The 21,962-nt window shown below is 37.2% G+C and overlaps 1 protein-coding gene and 1 pseudogene across 1 annotated transcript in view; both read left to right on the top strand.

Moving 5' to 3' along the window:
- The first annotated feature begins 72 nt into the window (after positions 1-72).
- Positions 73-1,701, top strand: LOC127938226 (sec1 family domain-containing protein 2-like; annotated as a pseudogene).
- The window catches only part of LOC127938228 (sec1 family domain-containing protein 2-like), a 30,573-nt gene continuing 9,243 nt past the window's right edge, over positions 633-21,962 (top strand). The window contains exons 1-3 of the mRNA XM_052534691.1: positions 633-779; positions 15,030-15,151; positions 19,397-19,557. Coding sequence (XP_052390651.1) covers positions 15,061-15,151; positions 19,397-19,557 — 252 coding nt within the window. The 5' untranslated portion in view covers positions 633-779; positions 15,030-15,060. The remainder of the gene's footprint in view (positions 780-15,029; positions 15,152-19,396; positions 19,558-21,962) is intronic.

Consider the following 21,962-nt stretch of genomic DNA (forward strand, 5'->3'; position numbering starts at 1 on the left):
AATGGTGTCTGTTTGACAGTTCTGCTGTTGCTATCATTCGTCTCAGTTTGAAACGCCAGCATTTACGGAAATATGTTGCCCACGGACGGAGTCACGTGTTTCCCCGGTCAGACGTGGGAAAAGGTTCTGTCAAAGGTAAAAAAAAAAAAATGCTGTTGTTTTCAGGGATGATCGCTGTTCTGAGAGTCTGCATTGCAAGGGAGGAGCTGCGCTTCTGGCTCGAGCTCGAAACATCAAACAGTTATCAAGCTTTGAAGCAGTTGGACAGAATTAATCCAAAGCTGTGTTTGTGGTCAGCACCGTGCTGAAAGGTAAAACGGCAGACATTATCAAAGACATGATTTCCCTCAGTCGCTTCCATTACTGCGTGGTTTTCACAACTATTCCGCACTTCATTCACCTCCTTGTGAATAATGTGACCACTGATCTGGAGGAAAACCCGGTGATTGAGCGGTTTGAAGAGAAACTGTGTGAGTGGATGGGTGATATATGAACTATACTGCTGAGGTGATGCGTAGCCTACTCGCCTGTGGTCTTCGCCCCCTCTGAAACAGCACCTTCACCTTTTGTCTGCTTTCTCTGATCTCTTCCCTTTATTGAAAGTGGATCTTGAGTCCATCAACGAGAAAAGGCTGGAATGGATGTGGATATGCACTCTCTGTCATCTGAGCTGCAGATTCAGATTAAATCTCTCGCATCAGCCATCAACACCCTGTTTGAGTTCATCGGTACCCGTGAGGAGAGCTGTTCTGTGAGTCCGATGAGCCGTCTGATCGCAGGTGAGCTGGCCAGTCATCCACAGGCCAAAACCAGGAGGAATTCAGCCCTGAATAAAGCATCAATAGTGTTTATTGACAGAACTCTTGATCTTACAGGTGTAGTCCAGTCTGTTTAAATGCTATATGTATTCAGTCATTAGTACTTATGTCAATGCACTACAGGCAAAACCATGTTTTATTTATTAGTTTTTTTATTTCATGCACTGGTCATTTTTGTATATTTTGGATTAATGGACTCCCATAACATGTCTTCCTTATTTGCATTTCAATGACATTGTGTTAGGCTGCTTTCTCAAAAAAAAAAAAAAAAAAAAAAAGTTTTTTCTCCTTCAATGAACCAGAAGTTTTTAATTCATTTTAATAGCACTTATACTCACACTTTTTGTATTCACATCTATATTCTGAAGATTTTTACTGAGGGATTGTTTACACATCATTTAATTGATTTTTCAAACTGAACATTTTATTCTTAAAATATGGTGAATAATATAATTTTTTCTCTCTCTCTGGCTGTTTAAAGTATTTGTGTCATGCCATTATTTATGGCATGATACAAAGAAACAAAGAAATGTAAAATTCCCTTTGTAAATCATTTATCTCTAATTTGTCAGCAAAACAAATTTTGAAACTGGCTTTATCCAATATTCAGATTTATGTTCTAGAAATTAATTCAAATTAGTACATTTTTAGATAATCCTTTATTTACATATTTAAATATATTGTTACAAAATTTGTAATAATTAACAATTGTTTTAATGTACTGTGACTAAACGAATAGAAAATATTGTGAAATATATAAGTACATTTTTTATCTATTTACTTGTGGTGTCACATCATGGTTGCGTATAACAGTTTAACTTGTTATTCTGTGCCCTTTCAAAATCATTCAAAATACCTTTTCCTCTGTTTCTCTTTTGCCTAATCTAAGCTGTTGGCCACCATGGTGACAGTCTGGTTATGAACATCCTATCCGTGTTGCCACAGTTGCCAGGTCATGTGACTGATATTCAGGTGGACATGCTAGAGCTCACACACCTGAAGCAGACAAATGATAACAAGTGCAGCTTGGCACCAGGCTGCTTGGCACAGAACCAGTAAGAGCATTTACAATGCTATGGCATGCAGACGTGGTATCATAAAGTTAATTTATTTATCTAAAAAAACTAAAGTCGGTTCAGAAAATGCCCAAAAGCTCTATTGTAAAGGCCAAACGATGAACATGCAATGAGATCGTCTTTACACTGTGGATGAATTACAGCTGGAGTACTTTTTAAAGTTATTTTAGTTTTCAGTATTAAAATTTTTTAACATGTTTTAAAATTGATTACATCTTTCAGGGGGGCTCGGGTAGCTCGAACAATCCACCCCATATCCCCCACTGCCAAAGGTCCAGAATTTACGTCAGTTTATGTGTGTTTTTTTTTTAATATATATTTTTTTAAATATATAAACAAATGTAATACATTTTCTTTTAAATAACAATGGCCAATAATTCAAATCTCCCAAATAAAAATGATCTAAACCAAACTGAAGTCCTAATCCTGATTTCCACAGGTCCTTAAAAAGACTTAAATTTGGTTGTATCAAATTTAAAGCTATAAAAAGTATTAAATGCCTAAAATGGTATAAGAAATGTCTTAATCATAATTTCAAGAGGCCTTAAATATGTTAAAAATACAAGATTTTCTTAATGGATTAATGTGATGATTAAGGCCATAATTTCATTTAGTAAATATGAGCGCTGCACATTTCAAAGTCAAAACTGCATAATTAATTTTATCTTTCCTATAATGCCTGATAAATTAACAATTTCCATATAAACATCTGTTTCTGCCGTTCCAAAAGCGCCACCAAGTGGCAGAGAATGAATTAGTGTTTTTAATAGCCAGTGTGCCATGATTTTACACAGCAAACACTTAGAGCTGTAAATGTGAACCGGTTGAGCGGCAATAAGCTAATGTGCCTAATAAAATCGAAACAGTTAAGACAGTATGATATATTTTTAATAATTTTATTCCTGCAGATAACCTGTAAATATGGAAATAAAATTCCTTCCTTGATATTTTTGTTTTGAAAATGTTTTTACATTTAAATTGAGTGACTTCTTCAAAACTTCAGTCAACCTGGATGAAGCTGTGAACATATTCTTCAAATTGTATCCAAGAAGATTTACTGACCAGTTTTCTCATTCCATAAGCGAAGCGAAGAAGCATTGACAGAGAGACAAGAGGGGATGATGATGAGAGGAGATAAACTGCCCGAAGAGATTTGGTGCGTCTCCCATCACAATTTCAAGAGCATGGGGGAGATACAGAGAGAAATGCAATTACACAAGAAGAGCTGGACAGGGACATAGAAGGACAACGACCCAGTAGCAGGTGCATTATCTGCTCCTTTGTGCGAGGAGGAACAGGAGAACCACTGCCAGAGATTCCAAAATTAGCTCCAGCAGGCTACTGGTTTGCATGTTTCTGACCAAACTGTCAGGAACAGATTTCACGAGGGCCTGACATCCTCGATTGGGACCTGGGGAAAAAGACCCCCATTTGCAAGAGAACACCAGAATTGGCAAGTCCGCCTCTGGGGTTCCGTTCTCTTCAGAGATGAGGCCAGGTTCACACTGAGTATATGTGAAAGTTGGATCAACCTAGACTGATTTTAAACTAGATTTTAGGTCTGATGATTTGCTGTTGTCACATAATTTTGTTCTTAAAGTATAGAATGTGTGTTAATCAATAGATGTGTAAATATTTCATTCATTGAGATACAGTGTGTGATTTAAGTTACCGGAATCTTTTTTTTTTGGAGCATTGTAATTAAATATATTGCTGTAAAGTTTGTTATATGTACTCACTCAAAAATAAATGGATAAATAAATAAATGCTGGGTTGTTTTAACCTAAATTTTGGTCAAATATGGAACCCAACTGTTGGGTTAGAAAACATTTATGAAATTTTGTTTTTATGAGGTTTTTTGTGCCTTCAATCTGATCAGAGTTATTGAATATTGAGTATTTGCCGATACCGAGTCCCGATCCGATACTTCTATATTCTTATGGGTGTATGTTTGGTGCACACTTCAAATATATTCAAGTTTTTAAAATCAATCCAATGTATACAGAGTTGTGCTGAGAGTAAAAGTAATATTTGTATGATGTGCATATGTATAAATATTACAACATACTCTATGCATATATAGAAATAAATAATGACAGGATTATAATAGGTTTGGGGTGGATTATTTTAATTTAAAACAAGTATATTTTGATATATAGTACTTCATGTAGCTATCAAATGTATTAATTATAAATATAAATAAACATGTACACACATCCAAAATGTAATTATAGCTTCAGAAATTACAAGTAAAGAGACACTATTAAAATAAAACAAATGACATTGAATAGAACAGAGAGTACTTCAGAATTCAGAATCTTCACTAGCAGAAGACTTTTTTTCTTGTCATTTCTTCTCTTTGATAAATATTATGGACATAATAGACCACAACAGCTCTATTAAGCTGCATTTACACATCAGATTTTTTAACCCGTCTGTCTGATGGTTTTGCCATCACTGCTTCAAGGGGAATGTCCCCCTACTGTAGTAGTTTGGTTTAGACCAAAAACCTCAGTTCTGGTAAAGGTTTAGAGAAATATATTGCATAATCACGGCTGTTCTTAAAGTCTGTGTGTTCACAGTATCTGAGGACACCATGAGACTTGGTACAGGAACGAGGCTCAGCCAAGAATTTTTAATGGAGAACCATCATTTCTTTAGTCATCATAAATGTGTATTGGAAGAACTAAATGGCTTTGTTGGAGTTTTTTGCCGAAGTCATTTCCTATGAGATGGGATGTGGTCATGAATGACCCCAAATTTCTGCTGTTCTGTGTAATATTGTCATGCTGCTCAATTGTTTTAACACATATTTTGTGAACTCACTCACTGTCTGAATGGAAACTAATGTTTTTTCCTAAATGAACCCAGTCATGTTTTTTCGATGGGAAATGTTTGTTAAACGTATTGCACTTATGCCCTTTGGTTGAACTCATGAGTGAAAGCATCATCTGTTCAAATGTTTGGGGTAATTGACACCATATAACCTTTCTGGCAGATGATTTTGTGGTGGATCATCATAATTTGACATAATATTCTCTTGATACAAGATTTTTTTTTTTGAAGCAAGTAACAACGTCAAAACTAAACCTACTTCATCTGGAAGTCAATTGCGTTAGCATGGAAACCCAAACACTGTTTACGACCCATTAGGTCTAAACCACATGTTAGACATGAAGGTTTGTTAAAAGGAGGAACGTGTTTCGTATGTCTCTTTTCTTTCCAGATCCCATCAGGCAGGGATTCAGAGAGCACTTTTGGCTGTGGAAATAATTTGGCTCCGGTCCGGAGTGACTGAGTTAAGTTCTCTTATGAGCTATATCAATGAATAAACCAGTTTCACCTTATACATTTTGTGCTGCCAAAGCTGCCAGATTTGTCTTGTCTCCATTCTGGTCTCCCATTGTGGCTATTTGTCAAGTAATACTCAACCATGTTCAATAACTGTTGTTGAGAGCATTGAAGCTGTTGTTTTACCTTCACACGGACACAGACACATGGCGTATTCCAAGACCACATCCTTTCATTAGCTGGTTACAGTAGCACTACAGTGCTGAGTACAAACACACTCTTAAGACCTCCATATAAATATACAAGAGCTCACTGTTAGCCAGATGGTGTGTAGACTGAATAGGACAAGTCTCCGTTTGAAAAGCCTTCTGTAACTGGTTGTGTGCAAAAGCGCATGTTTAACAGGGTTTGGAATTGGTTTTGTATTGTTTTGTGCTTTGAAAGGCCCATATTTCACACATTTGTAACATTGTATTTATCATTTAGGGCCACATATAACGATAGCTGGGGTTTTTTTACAGCAAGAACAGGCAGAATTTAGTTTTACACTACCATTTTTCTGACCTTCTCTGAATCTTTTGCAAAACATTTATTGTTCAGCACAAAACCACTTAACAGATACCTATCTTTTAATGAGATATGTGTTTTAAAGTCTATGCAGATGTTGGCCTTATGCAAAAACGCCTTTTACTTGGTTGATCAAGTGCTTGAATAGAGCAATGTGAAGCAGGGACTCATCTGACAGGCTTATCATATTTTTAGAAGGACTATAAAGAACAAGCTCTGATCTTAAATAATCCTGAACATGCATCCAAATGCAGAAATGAGGTGGTGTGTACCTGACGCTCTAGATTCATTCCTAACTGTATATAAATCACCCCCATGTGGAGCACATAATCCAAGGAGGTTTTTAAAATGTTGAAAGTGGAATTACGACAGTATGGTATCCACAGATACCACTTGATCTTACTATGGTTTATCAGAATTATATTTAAAACATGTGCTTTCAGAGTGTTACGGACTGCTTTGAGATGTTAGATTTAGTCTTTTAATGTTTTCAGTTATTTGTTAGTATTTGTGTAGTCGTGCGCTAATTACTTCAATATGTGCTCATTCTGTCATGACGTGATCTGCACATTAACTGAGGAATGATCGTTTGCTCATTAGAGAATGTTTTTGTGTTGCTGTGTGTAGTTTTAGTTTTCCCTAGAATGTCATGTTCAGTGTTTTTCACCTCCCTTATGTTTCTAATTTATGTTTCCGGATTAAAAAAAGAAATATATATATATATATATATATATATATATATATATATATATATATATATATATTGTCCTCTCTCTCTCTCTGTACAGTATCTACACTGGTTCCCTTTTTCAGGCCAGCTTATTCTCGGCTGGAGCTTCAGAACTCTGTGGAGGAGAACTAGTCCAGTTCCATGCAGTCAAATCTGTTCAATGTGAGCATGGGGATTTCTTGCTTTAACTCAGCAGGGAAGCGAGGCACAAGCCTAGTGTTTGTTTAGCAGAGTCTAGACAGGCTCCAGGCAAATATCAAAGCTTTTGATGTATTCTGATAGGGCCCATCAGATCCTCAGGAGAGCAAATCTACTCCCTGGACTCTTGATGTCCTTAAGCATAGTTTCATTCCTCTATACCTAAGAGTGGTTTTTGTCTGTGCAAAACTCGCTGCCACAATGAATGGGTTAACATATACTTTAAAAGTAAATTTTTCAGTCTGAACTGAACAGTCAGAACTGAAATAATCTGATTGTTTTATTTTTTATTTTTGAGTCAGACTGAAATTTTACCATTCTGGTTTTTGTGATGTTGGACTGACAGTTCTGAATAATTTAATTATAGCTCAGCTTCGTCCGGCATGTATATTTTTTAATCAGTCCTAGAGGTGGTCCCTGCTTTGTGCACCAGTATTTAAAGGACAGAGATGGCACAAAAAGTGTATTTACATTTACATTTAGGCATTTAGCAGACGCTTTAATCCAAAGCGATTTACAAATGAGAACAATAGAAGCAATCACACCAACAAGAGAACAACAACAGTATACAAGTGCCATGACCATACTCAGTTAGTCTAGTACAGAACACGTAGCCAGGTGTCTCTTTGGGATGGCACCACAAGGCGTCGTTCACTTGCAGAGGGCAAACTTCTGGAAGGCACATAAGATTGAACTAGTGAGTTTAGGTATGTTGGTGCCGTGCCAGTGGTCGTCCTGTAGGCAAGCATCAGTTCCTTGATTTAATGCGAGCGGCTACTGGTAGCCAGTGTAACCTGAAGGGAGAGGAGTAACATGCTGTTTTTGCTCATTGAAGACAACCATTGAAGAAGAAGAGTATTTAAAGGTATTTAAACCTTTAAATACTCGGTTTGGCATTATCTGTATACGTATTATATGTATACGTGGAAAGACAGATGAAGACTGTAGTTTGAGTACAAAGTAGCTTGATTAAAACTGGGCATGTAAACATATTTACTGCTAGACTACATTATGACTGGTTTTCTAAAGAACTGCAGGATAAAATGTTTTTGAATAGGTTCTTTTGGCTTTAAGTTTTAATAGTAGCCGTTATTTTTATGTCTGTAAATTGTTTTTTAAAGTATTTTTTAGCTCTTTGCTAGGATGTTTGGGGTGTTGCTGGCCAAAATCAATAGCCCATAATGGTTGCATACAAGTCTCTGATAATCATGCCTTAAATTAAGTCATTTGTTTTTGTTTTGTTCAGGTTTAAATTTGTAAGTCTAATCCTTAAAAAAAGAAAAAAGCATACCTCAAAACCCTGCACTATATTTGAGATAGTATTCATGTCTGTAGCACAAATGGTACAGAGTGAGTTACATGCTAAACTTTAAAAGGATATAACCCCGAAAGCACAACTATGTGTACATTTTACTGTATGCATAGATATTCCATTTGAAATTAACACAAGTGTCAGTAAAACAGTAGCAACCTTCATTCGTTTTCACACAGATTTTGATTATGGGGCAAATTGTGTGGATCCTTCCACAATACTATGACCTCAAAATACATTTTGACATGTATGTTACATACTGTGTGTATGTATGTATACATGTATGTTACATACTCTATGTTTGACTTTTCTGATTTAGTAAACTTGCTTGGTAACACAAGCTTGCAGCAATGCGCTTGTGATATGCAGCACTCTGGTATACATTCAGTGAAACATAAACTTGTTTCTTATGTAGAACACATTATTTTGAACAGGAGTCTATAAGTGACTGTTACTGTTAAGCCTGTAACTCTAGTAAGAAATTCTAATAGAGATGTTTGTCTCATCAAACACCACTAATAATAATAGTTCTGACTGGGTTTTTGTGTCCCATCCCTGCAGTGCTGATATTGGTATTATTCTTGTCAGCTCAGGTGGTGTTATTCTAGCCCAGCTATATCTATAGGCTTTGAAAAATATTTATCAAAGGTTTTATTTTAAGATCCTACTTGTGGCCTGTCTGGCTAATTTTGCCCTCTTTATTGTATGGTGTTTCCCTTTGTAATTGTAGGCTCTGTTTCAGGGTCGCTGGATTTAGTGTTGTTATGGGTGGTCATTTCAGGCAGCCTGAAATCTTCCTTGCCTGTGTGAACCCCAACAGTCTGGTTGTACACTGTGCCTATTCAGGTCCGACTGGGGAAACGTCCGGATCTCTCTGTGTTTTTAGTGTGGTTGTGGGAGAAATCTGAGTGTCTTTGTAAAGAAAGCTATGTCTGATGTTTTGGTAGGTTGGGTCTGAAATACTTCACTAAGGAGATGAATTTATGTTCTTCGAAATCGTAACATATGCAGTCTGCAGTGGATTGTGCTGTGTGTGAAATTTTGGTTAAATCCGATTTCAGGACTTCACATTTGGTTAGCTAAATGAGGGCTGTTTTTCACGCTCTGCTCTACTGCAACATCAACCAACCTGTCTTTATTCCCCGCTCCAGTAATACAAATAGACATTTACAGTTGGCCAAGAATCTGTTTTAGAACTGGATGATTGTGTGTACAGGTATGTGTGTGGTCAGGTGTGTTCCAGTCAGACTGGTGTAAAAGGTTGTTCTTGGCTCTGCAGTAGAGTGGGGTTGCTTTGATTTAGTGTGTGTGGGACACTCCAACTATGCCCTTGTTTATGTAAAGGTATTTGACACAACTTCCATACTTCAGCCCTATTTTTTACTACCTTCTACCCAACTGTGTGCCTTGTTTAGCCAGCATTAAACCTGTATGAGCACTATAGTAGAGCTGCTCAGGAGATCGCCATGAAAGTGGTAGTGTGTGTGTAGAGGGGGGAGAAATGGACCACACTACACTGTGAGAAAACAACAGTAGAGAGAAGACACATATGTCACTATTTCACTATGGCTAAAAAGAGTGACTTTCATGTCATTGTCATTTGTCACATTTGTCATGCTTAGCATTGAATATCGAGTCTTTGTTGACAGATCATATTGTTTACTCTCACTTTAGCCCCTGCTATATCCCTCCCACTAGTTTCCTGTCTGTGATTGACAGGTGGATTGTTATGGTGACAGGCACACTTCAGTCACACAAACAACTCTGACCTTTTGAAATTACTGTTAATAGCTTTTGCAACATGTTTAAAAATGTAGAGCTTTTTTCTTTATCTTATCTTAACCTGTCTCTTCTCATCTAATTTAATTTGATCTTGTCTCATCTCACTTCTGCTTGTCTCACTTCATATCCCACCTCATCTTCTTCTCACCACACCTCCATCTCAACTAGCTCTTATCTCAGTTTGTGTCTCCTCATATTGTTTCTCCACTCTTCTCCTCCTTCTCATCTCAGTTCGTCTTCTCATCTTGTGTCTCCTCTTCTCATTTCCTTTCATCTTGGTTTGTCTCGTCTCGTCGCCTCATCTAGCTGTATTGATTGTCAAGTCAATCTATTTGAAATGGATCTTGGGGAATAAGTTGATTTAAATGATATGAAGACATGCTATATTGATACATGGAGAAACTCTAAACCCCCAGCGAGCTGTGAGTGCACCAGCAGCTGCTCCTGAACCTGTGACTGTGCTCCCATTCATTGTGTGTTGAAGGTCTGCTCTCCGGGATTTATCTTCCGCTCAAGGAGTCTCACATGAAACAAAATGAGGCACAGATGAGAGAGATTTGTGATGTGTTTTTGTGAGTTTGTGTGTGCCAGTATTTTTTAGATTAATGTAACGGGATGTTGCTTTTATGTGTGTTGTATTTTTATCTTAAAGATTTTAGCAGAATTATGCTTATCTTTATGGAGGGAGATGATAGCCGATAAAATGTCTGTAAATTTAACCGGACCACTCAACATATCAGTCAAACAGTAAATATAGTTACTATTTACATTAATATTTTTGTTAATATACACATTTTAGGCTTAGGAAGTTAAAAGAAGTTTTTTCAGGATGTATTAAATTGTTCAAAGTGTCAGTAAAGACATTTTATAATGTTACAAAAGATCTCTCTTTCAAATAAATGCTGATCAATCCTGAACAAATATACCAAAGTACCAAAAAAAGCAGCATGACTTTTTTCAACGTTGATAATAATAATGATATTTTTTTTTTTTTTATGTTTCTTGAGCAGTAAATCATCCCATTAGAATAATTTCTGAATGATCATGTGACACTGGAGGCTGGAGTAATGGCTGCCGAAAATTCTGCTTTGCAGTCACAGAAATAAATGGTATTTAAAAATATATAACAGTAGCAAAAAAAAAAAAAAGGTTTGTAATTAATTGTTACAAATTAATTATTTGTTTAATTAATTGTAATTAAACTACTGTTTTTTACTATTTTTTGACAAAAATGTTTGTCACGAATCTGGTTCATTGAATTCCGTCCAATTACCACCACAGGTCACTCTTTCATTGTAATGACTCTCTCTAAAATCTAAAGACTTTCACATGTCACCCCGGACTACATTTCCCAGCAGCCATTTCACTAATCACACTTGAAACCAATCACACACACTATATAACACCCACTCAGATCCTGTTTGAACTGCCGTGTATTTTTTAAGCATTTATGCTGTTTAGCATAAATGTTCTTTAGTCTAGTCAAAGTCTTGCCTGTTGATCTTCTGCCTGTGTATCTTGGATAACCCTTTGCCTTGCTGTTTCAGACTGCATTTGCACCTCGCCTATACTATTTCTTATTGTATTGAATTACCTCTCTTGTCAAGCCCTTTGGATTATGATCCGCACGTCTCTCATCCCTATCGCCTCGATACATTTTTGATGAAGTAAATGCAGCCTAAAATCTTTCTGACCCCAAACTTTTAACCGGTAGTGTGCACAATATATAAAACTGCTTATTTTATATTCTTATATATATATATATATATATATATATATATATATATAGAGAGAGAGAGAGAGAGAGAGAGAGAGAGAGAGAGAGAGAGACAGAGACAGAGAGAGAGTTAGATAAAACCATTATATCACAAAATACCAAGTCAAAGGATATAATATTTAGCTGCAGTTATCAACTAAAATCGGCAATAAAATAATCCCATTCTCTATGGATCTATATCTCCCGTACTTCTCCAAATGATACTTGTATAGCAGTCATTCTCCAATCTCTTTAAGATACAGATGACATTTGTCTTTGAAGTGAAAAGGCAGGCTCGCTTTGGAGATACTCTTCAGATTTAGAAACTTTTTGCACTCCAATTTCCTTTGCTCATTCCTTTATCAAATCCTGACAAGAAAAAAAAACTGGACTATCCGTGTGCCTTGTTGTTTCTCTTATGATGAATCAAGAATTCTGCTTGTTTTTGTTTCTTATTTTAGTTTTGTTTTTCTCTCAGAGTCCTGTTACAGATTGTAATTAGCATGGAAAATACACACACCTCTCCAGTGAAGCGTCTGCCAGGTCTCCTTGTGTGCGCAAGCATATGTGTGCATAGTGTCATTAGTCTTGGAAGTGGGCGTAATTGAAGAATAACTGACCTGGGCTGAATGCTGCTATCGAGTGGGGGTTGATTGTTTCCTGTTGTTGATAAACACAGACTTAATCAATGTCTACTAAATCAATCAGCCCATCTCAATGATTATGACATTGACATCATAACAGCACATCTGTGTAAAATTGTGGGGTGAAACTTTGGCTCCATATTGTTTTGGGATTTTATTTAAAGTGCGTTACATTACGGCACATCCAAAACATTATTGAGAAACAGCATCTAATTATTGCTAATCACATTTTGGAACCATCTTGAATGCAATTTAGTGTCTGTGCGTGCATAAAGACCTATTTTACGGCGTTCAGGCATACTTAGTCAGTTGAAGTCCATTCTTAAGTGCTCAGTCATGTATTTTGACTTCCCCTACCACATACACACATACACACTAGACAGCACAAAGAGGTTTTGGTGGGAATGGGTAAATATTTTGTCTTTGCAGACCAACAGTGCCCTCCATAGGTCAGAGTATTAATGCAGCACAAACACTCAAATACAAACTCACTGAACCCCCTTGTCCGGACATCGAGCCTGGGGAACACTGCAGGAGAAGAGTGGAGTAAAGAAGGGGGGAGGTTTTGGGGTAAATTGGAACCATGTTGCCCCTACAAAACATTCCAAGCGGACCCCTTCTCTTCCTGGAATACATGCCGAGTCGACATACACATGCACACAGAGAGGTTCCAGTCTTAACTCTGGCATGTGAACTATGCTAACTATGTGTGCATCTGTTTACGACATGCAAAATCAGTTAAGCCTCATTGCACCGGACGCAGTACCTACCCACAAGCATGTAACATACTTGACCGGCTTTCAAAGATTTGTACTAGCCGAACATCTTCTGAGCCATTAAAGATCTCTTTAAGATGCCTTGATATGTACCACCACTCATAACCTAGTCTGGACATTTGTTAACTGCTTTTCCTTCACTTGTCAGTGCAATTCATGAATTTGGTTTTTGTTTGTTTTCTTCTTGTCATATTTATTATATTTTTATTTTATTTATTTATTTTGTTTATTTGACAAACTCATTTAATATTTACTTTACTTTGTTTTGCTCTGCTCTGCTTTGCTTATTCTTTGCTTAGCTTTTTCTTAACCTAATTTTAAATGTTTAAGCATTAGACTTCAGAAGGAAATATTTCTAAGATCATGGGATTCATAAATTCACTCAAGTGTGTACTGACATTTGACTGGTAGTGTACATCTTCATTATATTCATGCCTGTTGTTTTAGGTTTCTTTCCTGGTGCCTAATCTAGTGTAATCTGAAAACACAATGGCCTTTTTTTTCTCTCTCTCTCTCTGTTTCGCAAGATTCGGCAATGAAGTGTGACCAGCCCATCATGTGATCTTATTTTTCTCCAATTTTCCCTCTTTTTTTGATCAGATTTCACATATCTCCAGATTTCTAAACCATTTTGCGTTCTTGTGTTATTTGCAATGTTTTTTTGGTTTTTAATACTGTCCCTCCACTGGTAATTCCCGACACAAGTTTAAGCTTTAGAACAACAAGCCCCATGTTTATTATGTAGGCTTTTGTCCTCCTCATTCTTGTTCCCCCTCTTTTTTGTCTCGTTTTTGGAGTAATGGAGTCAGGCCTCTCTCTAGCACTGCCAGAACCCTGTCTGGAACACATTACAGCTGAGATCCAACACATGGCAACTGTTAGAAAGAGAGCGAGAGAAATAGACAGAGGGAGGGAGAAAAAGCAAAAAGAGCAAAAGAAAAACAGAGCAGGTTTAACATTTGGTTTCAGTGTCCGTAAAGCACCCCCACCCTCTGTTGCTCACCCTCGTGTGTATTCTCTCTCCCTCGTTCTGATTTTTTTTGTCCTACACCCTCACTTTCTCAGTCTTTTACTCTTCTTTTTCTTCTCCTCTTGTCCTTTCCGCCAAATTCTGCTCAATTACATGATGTCAGTTCTCTCATCAAGAGTTCGTGAGAAGTTTCCACTACTTGATTAATATGACAAGCAGCACATAATCTGTAATGCACACACAATCCAGAAGTTGATTAAAGACAGGAAGAGGAGGAGCCAGTGATGAAGAACAGAATGATGATGCCTCATTAGCACTTGTCAGAAGATGAGATCATTTAAGAAACCCTTGCTGAATAATGATTATACAGTTACTTAAGATAGAGTGGTTTATTACTTATGGATGGGTAGGAGATTGAAAATGATAAATAGTCAACTGAGCAAAACAGAAAGACTAAGGACATGTTCTTGTGTCAATCTACGCTGTTTTTTAATTTTTGTTCTATGTAAACAAATGCTTAAAAGATGTCTTTGGCTGTAATTCGATTGCTTCCTGGGTGCCACATTTTAAATATGCCATTTCAAGTTAAAAGAAGTTCATCTTTTACTCGTGGGTCTTGAGACCGTCTATATTCTGTTTCATGTTGTATTGCTGTTTTGAGTGCAATAACGTGTCCTGTGTTTATGGTCCTCATCGCATACAGCCAAAATGGCTTCGCAGCTAGTACAGCGATTAAAGAACTGCATGCTATCCAAAAGGCTACCAAACCACACACACACACACACACAAGGATTTGGATTTATTTGTTTTAAATTGTATTCATATTTATTTTCATAAACTCAACTCAACAGGGGTTCGCGGAAACCCCTTGTTTTGTTTCTTGAAAAATACTGAACAAGTCAAATATAATAAAACACTTTTTCTAAATCACTGCAGCTTTTGATATTAACTAACATGAGTGTTATGTATAATGCATTATTAAAGACTGATGTAAATGCTTTTGTTATGGTGTTCTAAAGATGTTTCTGTTCTAGCTCTTGCATTTATGGGTTATGTGAATTAGAAATCAAAGAGGTTGTGCACTTATTACCTGGCCATGTTTTTCATAGATCTGCCGCTACACGGTTGCTATGGGAGACAATGCTGGTTGCTAAGCAAAAGGAGGCAGTGATGGAAGTGAGGAGGCAACTGGTCAAGGCAGCCAGCAAAGAAAACCTGCCAATCAAAATAGGTAAGGCCACGCCCACATTTAAAACTGATAGACATACACAAACTACATAAGACACTGAGAACCTGTTCCCTACCAACATTAAAAACACTCTTTTATTATTGAATTATTGACTCAGAAAATGTGGGAATCGAGAAAGCTTTAGAAATCCAAAGTTTATGTTTAATTAATAAAGGTTAATTTACCCACAAAAACAGCTGTGGTGGTATGGACTTTTAATTGCTGCCAGAATACAAATACACCAAAGAGCCTCAAGTGTGTGCACTGCTGCAGAATACTATGCAACAAGACAAAGTTGTGTATTCAAAGCTTTTTACTAAAGATTTTACATCAATAGCCACGACAAACATAGTGAACAATAGAGAGAGAGATTCACTGTTAAAGACAGAAAAGGAAGAACAGAGGAAAAAGAATAAGACACTGAAAGTCAGTGGTTTCTAGTCAAAGAACCACAGCGCCTCCTTCAGACTGTAAGCAGTACTGGGCAGAACTCCCATGTGACCTCTGAGGAAATACGATCACATGCTCACACACATGTTCTAGAGGTGCTCTGTTCATAAGCAGTAGAGTCTGAAATGGGGGGTAAAAATACTCACAGGCATATAAGACATTTGCGGAGCGCTTAAATACACACAGGCACAATAACTATAATCAGTGGGAATAGTGTGTTAGAGTTAAAGAGTAGAGTAGAAGACTTTTATTCAGTTTAGTTCAACAATTTTAGTGTTAAGGTTTTTCAGCAGATGTTATTGACTACTTTTTTAGCTGACTTAGGTTTAGTTTTCAACCATTTTAGTTAGTTTAGTTTAACAATTTTGGTGTAACATTCATCAGTTATAGTTAGTATAGTTAGTATGAAAATATAGTGTAAGTGCTTAGTGTACAGTAACAACTTTCTTTTTTCTTTTCTTTTTACTTTTTCAACCAGGCCTGTTTAGTTTAGTTCGACAGTATAAGTGTAACCGCTCTCCAGAAGTTTTAGTTAGTTTAGTTCAGCAGTTTTAGTTATACATTTTTATCCTGCCAAATTTAGCAGTATTTGTGCAAAAGCTTTCAACCAGTTTTGGTTTAGATTAATAGATTTATTATAGTTTAGTGCAACATTTGAACAGTTTTCATCTGTCAACCAGCATGCAGTTAGTTGAATCTGAACATCTAGCAAAAGCATACACACCCTAAATGACACTGACATTGGACCGTAACCTCTAAACTGACTCGCACACTCATTGCAGGTCATCTCAGTTATGTTCTTAAATAGGCAAACAAGACAACCCTTTTTTGTTTCTGTATGTTTGTTTGCAAATGTAATTGTCAAATCCTATAAAGTGAGTGCCCTTCTGGTTTATGTGACAACATGCACTTCTGTCAATGTAGGTTTGTTTAGGAGAGCAAGAGAATATTATGATGCCAGAGGGTTTGTATTGCTAAATAGTTCTGATTCAACGACACACAGTTCTTTTCTTCCAAAGCACATGCACTCTTACAGTACAGAACCTTCAGCCAATCTTTCTGACTGAATCAGTTATTTCCTGATCTTCAAGCCAACAGAACTTTTACAGTGCCAGAACAATCATAGTGTGTATCAAACAGAACAAGTTGCACACACACACTGTATTTTTTTATGCAATGCAGACACAGCTGTTAAAGATTTTGTTTTGCTTCATCTTGTAGCATCAGATGCATTATTCTGATGGCCTGTCGTAAAATATGCTCTGGTGGTCTTCATTTTTGCGTGTACTGTATGCAAAGTTAGGTGGTCTTCTTTTTGCTTTGTGAACATGAGTTTGCTTGTCTGCATGTACATACTGTGGGCCATTTCTTCCCTGTGTGTATTTATATATGTTCAGCCCTTGTTTCATGGTCATGTGATGGTTAGTGCTCCGTGTCTCTCTTATTTCTCTTCCAGCTTTTGGTCTGCTTGGAACTTCCTCTCTCTTTTTTCCTGGTGAAGCTGGTCCCGACGAATTATGCTGAGTGATTCTTGGGTATTTTGTTAGAGCTTTCTAAAGCTGACTCAATCTACAATAGCCCTTTTCAGTCTTTGAATATTTCTGAAAAAAAGAAAATGCACTTTCTCAGCATTATTTTATGAGCTGACTGGTCTTTACGTGCCACTATTTTCCCTAACCCAACCACCCAAGGAATGTGGCCATTCAGTAGACATCAGAGGACTACATTTCCCCTGATTCATTGCATACAAATGTGCTGGTGTTCATTATTGAGAAAAAGGCTTTATGGAGTTAGTGGTTCTGCCTTTTTGGAGTAGCTCTACTGTCTTTTTCGTTTTGCCAGTTATCAAACAGTTTTTATATGCATCTGCTCTCAGCCCTATAGATTTTTTGCCAATTAGTTTGCAGTAGTTGGAAAAGGTTCTAGACCAATTAACTAAACCATCTCCAGACTTGCACATCCAGATTTTACTGCAGTTTTGCAGGTCAGTTGTCCTCCTCACCCCCAACTAGAGTCTGAATTTTATCTGCTAAGAAGTAGTCTGGTGTCCATGTCCTAATTCTACTCCCCAATGCCTCACTAACATTTGTGGTTTCATTGCATTCTCATTTTAAATAAATAGAAAGGGTTTCTCAAGAGACATTGTTACAAAATACAATTGAATTGTATGTTTGTGAAATTTAGGCTGTAATGGGGTTAGAATCATCTTGTGAATCTGTCATCTTAAGAAAATGACCTTCATGGAGAACCACAGGGCTTTGTGCTCAGCCTGCCAATGATTCAGTCTCAATCTTTTATCGCATAACCGCCCTCTGGATGTCTGCCTGATTGTTACTGTTGGATGTGTTGCTTGTTCTAGTAATTTTTAAGCCAACTTGCACTCTGTTTGTTCTCTTTCTGTCTCTTTTGTGTGTGTATGTGCGTTTGGGTGGACTAAAGCAAACATTGGCTGCATTGGTGCACAGGATATACTCCCACATCTAGTGCTGGTTCATAACATCAACATAGCGATGTGACTCTATGAGTTAATGTGAACCCTCCACCCTCAGACTCTCTGCGTCCCTCAGACGAAATGCTCCCCACCCACCTATTATTTTTCTGCATTTTAATCTTTTATTTTCAGAAATTTGAGCATGAATTATAAGATGATGCAATTACAGAGAAATTGTACAGTTGATCAGCTTAAAGGGTAACCAGTTGGTTAAAGAGGCCAATATGGAGTAAATTGCTGGACTACGTGAAATCCCTTTCTTTGTCTGTCACCATCACTATCTGTGTCTTTACAAGCCCCTTTAGTGAACTCCATGGTCAGTGAGGATGTGTTTCTGTGTAGGAGTGTTTCTGGCTGAAACATGAAAACGTAATAAATGAGCTTAGTAGAGGCTGACCAAATACAAACACTTTGAGTGGGAGAAACACCCGCCTAAATCACACATGCAGTTATATTTTTGGCTAGTATGTCATACACGAGGTTACCAAGCAGTGTGCCCTTTAGATTCATAATTCTTCCAAACATTCAGTCTCAACACAAGGAGGAACTGAAGCATGTGTGTTGTGGTTTAAAATGCACCACCAAACCACGTAGTGGTCATTTTATGAAGATAAAAATGATCTCCCCTTTCTCCCACTGTCTGCCTGTTTATGTATAATTCTGTTTAAGTAAAACTCACTAAACTCTTACTTTGCATAGCATTAGGAAGATCAAATCATTCTAGTGTATCAGTTATATTGAACTGGTTCAAAAGAACGATACACTGATTTTATTTTTCATTTCATATTTATTTATTTTATTTTATTTTTGAAGTATTTCCTCCCAGAGTAAAAAAGTTCCCAGAGTTTCTCCTAAAGCATTTTGTGCTTTAGTTTTGAATCAGTTTGTGCAAATCATGAAAAAGAACTGTATCAAAAGAATGATTCCTTCACAATTTAGAAACGTGAACACGTACGATACTCATAGTAAACATGTTGAGTTGCTTCTTAGTAATAATACTATGGTTATCTATAGTGCCAATCATTTGTGAGTTCATAACACATTGAAGAGACTGTTCTACAGGATTACTTGTGTGTTTACACTCCTTTACAACAGTGTATGTGTGTATGTCCAGTAAATTTGTGTATTTGCATTGATGAGGACTGAAGTACTTTTTTCTGGTGTTCAAACAGTCTTTGAAGTTTTGTTTGACACCAAAGATGCAATCAAAGGTAAACACTGAATTCAGAATGACAGAATGTTGTGTTGTATAACTGTTGAATCCAGACAGCTTAAGAGATGCTTATGTTTTTCTCTGTCTTTCTTAGGGCAGGTTACAGCCAAACAGCTTTGTTCATATGTGCAGTTGGGGTCCCTGGAAAGCCACAGTGGGGTCCTACAGCTGGGACTGGCTGCTGCTCAAGCTCTCTGTCATCCCACCCTCACACGCTGGGACGCCTGCCTTGCCTTTGAGAGACTCCTCCTGCAGGTTAGCCAATCACACAGCTCACTGATCTGTCAATAACAGGCTATAGAGTTTAATTTATGACATCCTGAAGGCAGAATGCTTCATATCTCTATTTTGAGAGTTAAAGATTAAGTGATTTCTGTAGATCTCTTCTTCATTGTCTTTCTTTTTGTCTAGTGGATACTTTTCAAGTGTTCATGGCTTGACAGGACAATCTATATTTGCTGAAACAGCACCTTGAATCTCAGATCGTCACCAGAAGTCATTTTAAACTAGTTATGCAGTTATGTAAAGCTCCTGGACTTTTAATAGATTTCACAGGAGTGTATCTAGCAGTTATTCCCCAGTTACATCACTCTGTACTCTAGAATATGTGCTCTGTTATTAGTCCTTATAGTCTGGCGTCACTCCATCCAATCATTGAACCATCTATTCAGTATTTATTTTTACATTCATTCATCCCAATCATCCCATTTTTATCCACTCGTCTATCCAATGGTCCATCCATCCACCCACTTATTCATCCATCGGTTTATCTAAACCTATCAATCCATCTAACTAAGCCTATGTGTCCATCATCTACACATCCATCCACCCATATGTTCATTCATCTACCTATACCTATATGTCATGCAGTCCTCCATCAATCTGTCCATCCACCCATCCCTCCATTCATCCCTCCAGCTAAACCACTCTTTTATACATCCATTCAGGCATCCACTCATCCATCTGCAGATCAATTCAGTCATTAATTTACCAATTCATCCACTCATCCATCCACTCATTCTTCTGTCCATTCATCCAGCTGAACTTTCCATCAATCTATTTATCTAATTACTCCTATCCAATGATCTATCTGTCCCAGTCATTCATCTGCTGATCCATTCATTCATCCATCCAGCTGACCAATCAACTAACCAATAGCTTGTTTGTCTTTGTTACTGTAGATTCTAAGAAACTTTACTGGCCTGATGAGCGATTGTTTGTCTCAATCCTCAACACAGTAGAGATTTTGATTATTAGAATATCAAGAGATATGTATATCCTCTTTAATGCCTTTAATCTTAATGTAATGTGTACTGGTCACTTTTAACTTGGTGGTTGTGTACTGCTGTTAGTACTGTACTCTCTATAGTTTACTCTGGTGTCTGCAGGTGCAGTGAGTGAGTGAGTAAACAGTCTAAACAGACTAACTGGCCACAGCTCTCAGTAAACACCATGTGTTTGGCTTTGGGGAAAAACAGAGAGATTCTTTAAGCATCAGTGAAGTTGTGAGGCAGCTTGGATTGGAGTACTCCAGTGGGTGTGTAGCTCTCTGAGGATGCAAAAGTGAAAAGGAAATGCTTTCACTTAGGCCGTCTGAGGAGGATACACGCGTGTGCATCACATCACAGGTCAAGGGTCAAATATGTAGAGGACGGAGGGAGAGAGGGAGACGTGGGTAGAGAGAAAGGACAGAGACCTTAATAGGAAATGTGGAAAGCAGTGAGCCAAGTGAGGATAAAAAGGCAAAAAGAAGTATTCAGAAAGATAAAAAAAAAAAAGTTTTATTTGAGAGTTGAACTTATCAAAATATCTTAACCACTCTAGAACATGTAGAAAATAGTGTTCCAGACTAATATCCTCTCGCTAGTCCTTTATTAGTTTTCACAGACTGTTTTTGATAGTTTCTGGTTCCTGTGGCTGTAAAGAGATCAGCGGGAAAGCTCAGCCCATAGGAACTCATTAAAACAAATCAGCAAAAACATGAAGCAGAAGCAGGCCAGATTGGCCGAATCAGCCAAACCGCCGAACAGCTAAACAGCAATCAGCACACAAGCTTATAAACCTTCAGCTCTCCAGTGATCATCATTGCTCTGGGGGAAAAAGAGGGAAAAGGTGTTTACTAACATGTAAAACATTATGCTAATCACTTGGTTGCAACCAAGCTATATAAAAAGAACAGCACTAACTAATGCATGCTCCATCTCTGCTTTTATTAAAGGGATAGTTCACCCAAAAAATATTACATTCTGTCACCGCCCTCATGTCTTTTAAAACCTGTATGACTTTCTGTGTTTGCTGTTTTGAAAACATCCCCTTTTTGTGTGTGTTCCACAGAAGAAAGAAAGCCATAGAAGTTTGGAATGACATGAGTAAATGGAAATTTATAGAATTCAAATTTTTGGTGAAACTCTCAGGTTTCTGCTTAAATTAACTGGAAAAATTTAGAAAGGAGATAAATATTTGACCTGTGTGTAAACACATTAAATAAGTTTTGGATCAATAAGATGTTTGAACCATTTATTCTTTGTCAGTTATACAGACTTTTTACATAGCTTGTCAGTTATACAGACTTTTTACATTCATATCTTGAATGGAAGTTTCTCTCTTGAAGTTTTGGAGAGCTCCATGAGCATGATTGTGTTAATGTTACCCACTCTTTG

This window comes from Carassius gibelio, chromosome A20 (genome assembly GCF_023724105.1).
Source record: "Carassius gibelio isolate Cgi1373 ecotype wild population from Czech Republic chromosome A20, carGib1.2-hapl.c, whole genome shotgun sequence".
NCBI lineage: Eukaryota > Metazoa > Chordata > Actinopteri > Cypriniformes > Cyprinidae > Carassius > Carassius gibelio.